The sequence below is a fragment of the Culex pipiens genome, chromosome 1 (genome assembly GCF_016801865.2).
Source record: "Culex pipiens pallens isolate TS chromosome 1, TS_CPP_V2, whole genome shotgun sequence".
Classification (NCBI taxonomy): domain Eukaryota; kingdom Metazoa; phylum Arthropoda; class Insecta; order Diptera; family Culicidae; genus Culex; species Culex pipiens.
In genome coordinates, this window is record NC_068937.1 from 58,426,080 (window position 1) to 58,436,979 (window position 10,900).

The 10,900-nt window shown below is 41.4% G+C and overlaps 1 protein-coding gene across 2 annotated transcripts in view; it reads left to right on the forward strand.

Annotated features, from left to right (window-relative positions):
- The window catches only part of LOC120430293 (homeotic protein ocelliless), a 32,957-nt gene extending 23,249 nt beyond the window's left edge, over nt 1–9,708 (forward strand). For both annotated transcript variants that reach the window (XM_039595388.2, XM_039595389.2), the window contains exons 3-4: nt 4,076–4,230; nt 7,745–9,708. In XM_039595388.2, the coding sequence (XP_039451322.1) occupies nt 4,076–4,230; nt 7,745–8,764 (1,175 nt within the window). In that variant the 3' untranslated portion in view covers nt 8,765–9,708. The remainder of the gene's footprint in view (nt 1–4,075; nt 4,231–7,744) is intronic.
- The last annotated feature ends 1,192 nt before the right edge of the window (nt 9,709–10,900 follow it).

Consider the following 10,900-nt stretch of genomic DNA (forward strand, 5'->3'; position numbering starts at 1 on the left):
GTGACATCGCGTCCGGGTGGCGTGACAGAGAGGACAAACACCATCCAGCTGGAGCCGCTGGGAGAAGTGCGGTGCAGATTTACGGTCCGACTTCTTCTTCTGCTTCTTGTTTCCTTGTGTGGTGAATGTGTTTCCCGGCTGCATTCGCTGTGCAAGCCCGCTGCAGCTTTTTGTAGAGGCTGATTGCGCGATTCTTCGTGTCCGCAGAGTCGTCGTGATGCACACTCTTGCAACGAGTACGTTCGCCATGTTGTTTTGCGATTCGGGTTGAGTGCCTTAAAGGTTAAAGACGAGATGCTAACTTAACATTTTTGGTATTGATAGTTTAAATGTTAAAATAAATTAGAATTTTATTTTTCTGAATTCCCGAATTAAATTCATTTGATACATCAAGCAAAAGTCTAACCAAAATATACACTCAAAAAAATGAGTTCGCGTAACGAGAACCAGGAAGAAAACTGTTCAACTTTTATAGTGCATTGCACCATGAAAGTGAACAGTTTCCTTCCTGGTTCCCGTTGTCATGAACGCTGTTCACGTTTACGTGAACTAATTTTTTTGAGTGTATAATAAAATATATGGTTCAAAGCTGAAAATCACAGCGATATGCCATTTGAACGAAAATACGTAAATAATATTCAGTTTATTCCAAATAATACTCAGTTTTGTCTAAGTTTAGCAAGGATGTTTAAGTTTATAGAATTTGAATTCCACAATATGTCGATGGAAAAAACAATTCTAATCTAATCCAATCAAACTTTAGCGCAGCCAATCTTCCCAATGAATCCTGGAGAAAGCCTTAGATTAGATTATGCCTACACCCAACTGGCAGTCGCATGATTGTGATGCATGGCGGCATGAAAGTATATCAGAATCTGCATGAAATCTGTCCTCATGCTTTTTTTGCGATATACGAGTATGACATTTTTGCCCGTTACCGACAATTATCGACATTACCGACGGCTTTTTGGTTGTATTTCACAAAAAAAACCCTTAACAGAACGAGGATTGAACCATCAACTTCTTGGTTATTGATCCGACACGCTACCACCGCGCCATGGACACTTGATGAAAATTGAGTGAAAGAGCACCAACATATGCTTCTCTTTGGAGTGTTAATCGGAGACGGGCCAGCATTACATGTGTTGGTGAGAACTGCAGATCGCTGAAATTTTTACACGCGGGCAAAAATGATCTACGGGCTTGCTGCAAAAAATGTTATAAAATATGACATTTTCTGCAGCAAATCCAATGGTGCAGATTTTGAGATATATTTTTCCTTTGGGTGTAGCCTTGTTATTGTCATTTGTTGACATTTGTAGTGTGCCATTGCATTAGAATGCACTGAAACATCACAAACGTTAATCGTCCATGCCTACCACATAAAGTTTACCGCTGAGATGATTCGTTAAAGTGGGTTGAGTTTGAGCACGGAGTGTTCAAATACCTACAAAATTCTGAACGTACAGTGGAGGATTTTTGTGAACTCCTTTCAAAATAAATTAATTAAAAATGGTTCCTCACGATCTGCTTAAAAATTAAATCAACGTTTGGAAAACTATCAGCTGCAAAAATACATTTTTCCATCTGTTTACACTACAAAACGGTACACTGTGATGGCTAGAAAACAAGGGGACAAAAATCGTACGTCACCCCAGAGCCCAGATTCGCCATGTTTCTTTGTGTCGATCACGATCGCCCATCTGGCCCTTCGGGAACGCTCTAGTATGTCATTGGCAGTTGCTGCTGGTACGATTCCAAGGGTTCCATGCAGGGGACGCGCGCGTCGAGGCGTGATGTGGAATAAATTCCGGCCCCTGCCGACGACGTCCCACGGCGCGACCCTTTTCCAGACCCGGGTCTCCGAACTGTTGATAGTTGACAAATTGTAACTGTCAGTCAGCGGCGGCGGCGGCGCGGAGTTGAATTTGGTGCCGACAATATGGTTCTTGTAAAACTGCGCTCTGCAACGCCAAACAGGATCAAAAAGTTGTTTTTCAGAGGTTCGAATTGGGAATCGAGGGGTTCGTCGCTTTTTAATCCAAATTGCACATGTATGTTTAAGGTGACGGTTCGACTGTACGGAAAAGCGCAGATGCAGCTAGTTTCGTTTCGGAGGAAACACTATTGTGTGCGTTTGTTTTTGGTTGATGTCCCTTTGTTGGTGAGGGTAGTGAAACTGTAAACTCGAACATTCATCGGGGCATGGTTTTTGGTGGGGAGGATTTTTTGCCTCTTTTTTCAGACTGATATAGGGGAAGGGGCTCGCTAAAAACGAGAGACGCCATTTGGAATGGATAATGCAGATTTATGACAGTTTCAGGCTTTAGCGCAAGAAAGACGACTTTTTCTGTCACGATTTGAGCGCTTGTTGTTTTTTTTAACATAAAAAATTCAGTGTTAGTCGGTGATTAATTATTTCGAATAAAGTTATTTTTTACAATAATTTTAGATGTTTTCAAATATTGATTATTTTTTTCTAGATATTAGTTTGACGTACATTATTGATAATGCTCTCGTTGCATTCACAGCAGTTCTCATGTTTCTAAATTTTCCTATCATTTTCAAAGGGTTTACTTGAAAAATATGATATCTCAAACTAAATTTCCTTATTTTCAAACTGTTTTGTATTGAATGGAAGCTTTTTTCAACTGTATAAATATGTTATTCGATTTTTTCATAATTCGCTTATATTTTTAAGTTTCGATAAAATTGTAGCAATTTATTATCGATTCCCTTCAACACTTTCTCGTAACCGCTTTCGCCGTCGGTACTTTTCTATCACCCGTCAGCAACAAGGCTTTTATTTACATAACTTTCCGCCAATTCGATTGCGAGGCCACGTGCTAGGCAGAAGGGATAATCTTCAAAACGCCCGGCGGCGGCAGCACTTTCCCGCCACCCATCCACAGCCAGTGTGGTGTCATGTTTTCACAGCAATTAATTTTTCCATGCTAATTGAGACCGTTTGCCCGAAGATAGAGCGAAGAGCTACTGCACACTTTTTTTTAACGACGCAAAGACGCACTTTTTGCGACGACGAGGGTGGAAAATTAAGTGTAAATATTTACTTTTCGCACCCAAAACGGCCCATCGGTTTCCAGTCCCACGAAGGGTGGTCGCTGCCAGGGGTGGAAGCACTAGAAGATGACACCGACCGGCGGCGGAACTTGGACCAAGTCACGTGGCCTGGAGTTATGTGTAGGGTTTGTCTTACTTTTCGAGTTGGTAATTGATATTTAAACAGAGTGGATGGGAAAAAAGAGCAAAACAAACTGTGGGTGGTGGTGAGGGTGGAACAAACATTTAAAAAGGACAAATCAAAAGCCAACATTTATCAATACTTAGAAACTTTCGCCTAAATAGATTGTGAGAAAGCAAAATCTAATATCTGAAAATTTCCCATTAAAAAAATCCTTCAATTCATTATAAAAAGTCGTAATTATGGACAAAATATCTCAAACATGAACTAGTGTGAAGTGGCTTCGCAGTTCGCCGGGGCGGCACAGCAAGTGAACCTTAAAATTGAAACCCGATAGTTTTTCCGATTCCGGTGCACGCGACGAGCAATACGTTGCGGTTACCGTATATGGACCGACTGAAGCCACCTTGTCGTCGTCTGGGCACTCATTTGGCTTTTTTTACACTCCGAGTTGCGATCGATAAGTGCACGTTTTTTGTTTGTTTTTTTTTCAGTCTTTGTGCGATATCGGCTGTAAGTTCGACGACCTTTAATTGATATCGAGCGAAGGATTAAAACGAAACATTTTAACTTTTTTTACAGAGCTATAACTAATGCAAATACTCTCGTTTCAGAAATTTCCAAAGCAGAATTAACATCGAGCTGCACATTAAAGAAAGATATTTATGAAATTTTATATCACAATTTCTCTCATTACTTTCCAAAGATTTTATAAGAGATCGGTTTCGTTTCAGTTTCAGATATCGAATTTAGTTTTTAAAGTAGATTTTAATTTTTATAATTTATTTTTAGAACTTTTAGTTAAAGCACACAAAATCTAGTTTCGTCAACATTTTTCTGAAATATTTCTTCAACTTTTTCTCCCATAAACAGGAGTCAACCCGCGGAAGCAGCGCCGAGAACGCACCACATTCACCCGTGCCCAGCTGGACGTCCTGGAGGCCCTGTTTGGCAAGACGCGCTACCCAGACATCTTCATGCGCGAGGAGGTCGCCCTCAAGATCAACCTGCCCGAGTCGCGAGTACAGGTAGGTGTCGGATCAGGATTTCTCTGTTTTTTCTTGAAAATGTGCTCCTAGAAACCAATTTCTAAAACAAAATATTCTTAACTTATGAAAGATTATTAAATACAACTCGAAATGTTTATTAGAGAGCTTTGTAAACATTGTTATCCAACTTATGCCAAATTTCTAATTTTTTGGAATCACACAACGTAAATATTAAAAGAGTTTTGTAATTTTAGATATCTCCAATATGGTTAATTTTTTTTGTCAAACCGTCTGACATCGTATAACCAACAATCCTACGGATCTTTTGTCCAAAAATAAACTTTGTTGATTCAGTCTAAGTTGAGATTTTATCTTTTTTGTTAGAAGTTTAAGCGTAACATAAAATTTTTTTTGCGATTTCCCCAATTTCACTAAGAAATTATGCTCTTTCCTGATATTAAAAAGAAACGTTTTCCCTTTTGTTTTCAACTGACTTACAGATCTCCTTTAAGTTTTGTTGACATAAAAACGATTAAATTTGGCAAGGATGCTTAACAAAAATTTAAGTTAGCAGCTAAACAGCTAATCGAATGAGCATCTTGCTGTATAGAAATTTTTCGAGGACACTTCAAAACCAATTTCATATGATGTTTCTGTAATGTAACTTGAAATTGATATCAAGAACACTGTTTAATTGTTCTTTTTTGAAATATTCAAGATTATTTTTAAATTAGTTTTAATTAAAAGAGAATTAGAAAAGTCTAATGGAACTGAAAAAATTACACACAGCCCACGACTCTGTTTATCCAACGACAAGTGTTGTCACTCTTGGTAGAAGCTAAAAACTACCCTCAAGGCCACCGGACAACGGAAAACACTCAATTTCCCACCCCCCATTTCAACAGTGTGGTGGGAATTTTCCCGCCGGCAACCATATGCAGTGTGACAACAATATTCCTCCTTTCGTCCTTCTCACTTCGGAATCAAAATTGTAAATAACTCTGCGCGTGTGATGTTGATTTAATTTCAATTTTTAATCAATTTGCTCGCTGCCTCCCTTGCGGCGGAAAATAGAAGAAGTTTTTGCACTTTGACGACCGCCGCCGTTGAGTTTTTCCGACGTGGAAAAATAAACTCACCAGCTCCGGGAAAAAAGAGGGTGAATAATAAAGTGATAATCGGGGAGGATTTGTTGTTCATGGGAAGGAATTCTGCGCGGGGTGACGACAGGGATGCGAAGGCTGACAAGATAGGCAAGGAGTTGCACAAGACGAAGAATTGAATTTCACCGTCGGTTGACAAGGAAAATTAAATTTTACGAGCGGTTGGCGTTTTGATAATTGGAAGCGAGAGATTTGAGCTGAAACAGAAATAGCATTTTTGATACTGGGGGAATTCAAGGCAGAATTTTCAAATTGATTTCATTGAAGAGTCTGTTGAAGATTTGTGGATCAAACTTTCAAGTTTTTAGGAGGAGTAAACATCAACTAACACAATAACCTTTTTTTTATATCTCAGTGAAAATTAAAGTACTGAGCTCAAGTTCGAATGACCTGGCAACTAAGTCTCAACGAATGATTCTATGTTAAGGATCACATATTTTTGTGACTGCAAAAACTAGATAAGGAAGGAAAAAACTTAAAAACTTTAAATTTGTGAATGGTTTAACATTTGCTCGAATTCTCAAAATTTATTTTAACTGCTGTTCTCCTTACCTTATTAGAAAAAAAAACTCTAACCCCACAAATGACCCCCCTTCCACTACCTCATGTCACTCAAGATTCATCAATTAGTTCCACTATCAACCAAACTACCCGGCGCGTCGCGCAAATGTCTATTACTCTTATTTACGAGCAAAAGCTCTATTTTACGACCCTTCTCTGCCCCCGTAGAAAACCAAGGAAATGTTTTGCCGCCGTACAGATCGCAGCAAAAATTTCAAATCGTCATCAAATCCATTTGTCTGCGCGCCACAGATCTCCTTTTATGGCCAAACTCTCTTCTATCCATCTGGCCGGGCCCGGACTCTGGTCTGAACTCGGCGGCATCGATTATCATAACCATAAATATCGAATCGGCAAAAAAAAAAAAAAACTCTCCGTCTAATGTCGTCGATTCCCCCAGACAGGGCGCCAAGAACCATCTGCGCACTGTCAACTGGCAGCGGCGGCTGTATTTGCGCAACCCAACTCGAACGTAATAATTGCCGGAGGTGCAAACAAAACCCCGGAACATTCCGGCCGATCGGCCGATCACAACAAACAGCAGTGAGATTGCGAAAAATTGATCGATTTTAGGGTCCGTTTTCACTCGTTGCTCAAGCCTCAAACTGCGGAGGCTTCGGAAAAGGTGATAATGAGAGGGCATTAGGGCTCTCTGTGGGTTCTGGGAAATTTGTCGAGTCAGGGGCCAAGAAGTGATTGATCATCACAGGGCCTTGAAGAAAGTGCAAACAGATTAGAAACAGATTGAGATGTAACTGTGCAGCTTCGGGGTTTGTTTGTTTTGCCCGGAAGCTGACAGTTGAGCGGTATTGTAATCGTTGCTTTTATTCTGTGAAATATGAGTTTGGTCAGATGTGCCCTCTCAGGGGCATGTTGGTCATTGATTTGTGCATGTTCGCAAAGTCATTGAATTGCTGTTGGAAAACGATAACGGCTTACTTTACGGCGTGTCCTTCGGTAAACTCAGTTGTGTAAAGAAGAATGAATTTGAAAATTGGAATGATCTTCGAGATTTTATCAGCGAAAATTTTAAATATTCTTAAATACCTCGTGAAATCAATTTTTGAAATAGAACTAGCTTCAAATTCCAGCATCTTGAAGAGATTTCCCTCGATTCCCTTCCAAAAAAAAAAAAACAGCCTAGTGTACCGGAGAGCTATTAGCACAACTCTCTCAGTCCCTCGGGAAGGCGGCTTTTCCCCTCTCGAATGAAAATACCAAACGTTGCGGAAAATCTCCAGCTGTGCGGCGGAACCACAGACTAGCTACGCAGACTAGGGTGGTGGTGGGCGAGGGGGCGCAAAAAGGTAATGATTTCGTAATCACGTTTTCATTACCCGAACAAATAATCCTCTCCCGCCGGGGACATCATCGACAACCTAGTTGGGGGAGGAACAAAAAGTAATAAAATCAAATGAATTGAAACAAATCACAGCCGGGAGGACGGAAAAAGTTGGTTTCGGGTTTGCTGGGTGGCAGTCAAGTGAGGGGTGTGCTGCTGCGTGTAGGAGGATATTGAATTACCATTGTACTTTTAAGAGTTCTTTAACGGTTCTCCGACGGGGGTGGATGATTGGGGAGGGTGGGCTCGACTTGCTCAACTTACAAGAGGTGAAATGTTGAGTTGGGAGTTTTTTTTAGGTAATACTTGATTGATCTGTGATATTTCTGATGCAAAAATAGTAAAATTAGCGTTTTTCGAACCACAAATGTTTCTTAGAACAGTTGCTATAAAAGTCTTGAAGAGATTATATTTTCTCTTAATTTCGTAGCCGGTCACATATCTCTGAATATGTTTTAACAAAAAGTCTCTCTCTCTCTCTTTCCAGGTTTGGTTCAAGAATCGGCGCGCCAAGTGCCGCCAGCAGCTCCAGCACCAGACCTCCGCCAATCTCAACAGCAGCAACAAATCGTCCAGCAGCAGTTCGTCCAACTCGGCCAGCCGGCAGTCCGGCGGCGGTTCCGGCTCGTCCTCTTCAGCGAACCACAACGGTTCTGCCAACAAGACCACCTCATCGATAGCGAACGCCAACAACAAGCCCACGATCAAGCACACGCCGATGAACAGCAGCAGCCACGGCAGTCATCCGAACGGAGCCGGAAGTGGGCCAAGCAATAACGGCAGTGGAGCGGGCGCGAGTAACAGCAGCAGCAGTCACAACGGAAGTTTAGGGTTGGCGCACAGTAATGCGTCACCGATCCTGCCGATAACTCCGTCGACTTCGGTGAGTCCACCGGTCAATGTGATCTGTAAAAAGGAGCAACCGTCGTCGTTTCATCACACTCCCGGGGGTGGTGGTGGTGGCGGCGGTAACGATGGCATGAAGGCGTCTCCGGGCTACGATCTGCTGAAGGATCCCGAGCTGAGCAGCTTATCGCACCACGCGCCGGCCTACATGAACATAAACTCGCGGTTAGGTCAATCGCTGGGAGCGGGTGGAGTCGGAGGTGTTGGCGGCGTGTCCAATGGGCCATCCGCCGGCAACCTGACGCCACTGGGGTCCAACTCGTCCATCATGACGACACCGTCGCCGCCAATCACCCCGCAGACCTCACACAGCTCGCTCGCGTACGTGCCGAACCACGAAACGTACAACTTCTGGCACAATCAGTACCAGCAGTACCCGAACAATTACAACACCCCGTCCTACTACAGCCAGATGGACTACTTCCAGAACCAGAACCAGAGCAACTACAACATGGGCCATGGCCACGGCTACACGACGTCCGCCAACTTTGGCCTTGCCTCGACGTCGGCCCTCACCGGCGGTCCGATGGGCGGCCAAACGTTCAGCCCGAACGGCCTCGACTACATGAACCCGCAGGACAAGTACGTCAACATGGTGTAAAGTCCCGATCGAGAGAGCTGCCAATCATTGCTCATATCACACACACTCACGACGACAACGACGATTTTAGCAGGCGCAACTTCCGAAGTTCTGAATTTCCCGTTGTTCATCCCCTACCCGCTCTACCATATCGAAGAAGCGCCCCGTGTGATCGCTTCGAAAGCTTTGTTTTTAATGTTTTTGTTGTCCCCTCCCCAAAACCTCCCCCCTCCCACCCTTCTAATTTATTCGTTAGGCTGCCATAGGAGAAAGAACGACTCGAATCGTGCGAAAGTCATTTTCGAATTAAGTGTATAGAGAAAGAATCAATCAAAATTGAGCCAGAATCGATATCAAACTGTTCATATCAGTATTTTTTGATAGGATCAAAAAAAGTGAACGCAAGTATTTAAAAAAACAACTGAGAAAAAAAACATACATCGATTTACCAGCGCCAAAATGTGTTATTAAAAAACCCAATCTTAATAAAAAAAAGAAAACAAAAATCTTATCAAAACAAACAAAAGGTGTAAATCCGTGTATGAAGTAAAACAAACAAAGAGATTTAAAACAGTGCGACGGATCCCGCCTCAGAGGTCGTGCAACGAGCACGAAACAAATCATAAACTTTGATATTAAACAAAAGTGTCCCACGTCCCACTCACACACATTCCAACCACTTGTACGTAGGATAGTTAAGCGGTAAGAGAAAAGAGAGAACCTGTGCAATTTTACGTTCGAACCATTTTTGCAGCATGTGCGTGAGAATGAAACCCCCCTTCCTTTTATAAAATACTCATGCTCCAGAGAGAGAGAGAGAGCGCGAGCGACTCAATTTGTTTTTACAAATGTTACTTTTTCCTTTTATTTTTTTCCATTCGAGAAAAAAAAATCAACCTACCAACACACTTTTTAACACGCTCTCTATGGAAGAACATTGAGCAAGAGCAAGAAGAACAAGATAAGATTAGGTATAAATAAGATTAACGATTAAATGAATTGAAAGCCCTTTAAGCAAAACAAAACAAAAATCGCTAAATATAGTTGTACACATGAAGCGCGCTGATTCAGAGAGTGAGCACTGCAAATGTGGTTCTTCCGGTTCTCGATCGAGTGGCGAAGGAAGGGCTGCCGACAAGTGCACGAGATTAGCGCAAGTGCATGACGAAGTGAGCGAATCAGAAGCAAACAGAGATGCAACTAGCTACTGGTGGTTTAGAGAGTATCGAGAATTTGATTGCAAATTTATTGATTATGGAATGAAAAAAATAGGGGGAGCGCGAGGAACGCTCCCGAGAACTGTACATAGTAAATCGAAATATTATATAATTATATTATCTCAAAAATAAAAAAAAATATGAAATCTTAAAAAATGCCTGGTTTGTTACTTAATTATGAAAGAAAATATAAATTATGATGACAGCAAATTTGATTTTCAATTGGTTTCAATAAATTCACTATAAAAAATGTGTATTTTTACATTATTCGATGACAGCAAATTTGAAAGTTTTATCTTGTTTTTGTTAAATAACTTTATGTAGTTAAACATTATGTGATGACATTCATCACTTTCCCTCTCAGTTCGAAGAAGTGTCAAATTGAACGTTAACTCACCCATGGTTCCAAAATACACAAAGTAATTTTAATTAAAAGTTTTATTGCTGCAAAGTTTCAAAAGGCTCGCACTCGTATGCAGAGCGATGAAAGCCGTGACGCTGAGTGTCAAGTAGCGGTAAGCAGAAGTGAGGAAAATTTTAACCTGATGGGCAGCTAGCAATTCGGCACAAAAATAGTGAAGAGTAATGTGTTCATTCCTTTATTTCAGCTTCCGGAAATGCTCAATTTAGGTACTAGGTCCAATATAGAGACATAAACCCTACCACGAAATTTAAATATTAATTGTCTGCCGCTCGAAGCAAGTCCGTCCCACATGTTATTTCGTCAATTTTGAGTTAATTATGCAGTTGGTTCAAAATCATATGAACTCTCTTCTGAAATGATAAGCCAAATTTATCTAATTGATAAATTGTAATTATTAAATTCTCTTCTGGAAGCACTACTGCAGAAAATATTGAGGTAGGTGTCGCGACGCTCGTGCAACCAAGCAAGCTGTGCCAGAAGAGCTTGAAGGAAAAGTTGAAGTTTTCAGCGGCGGTG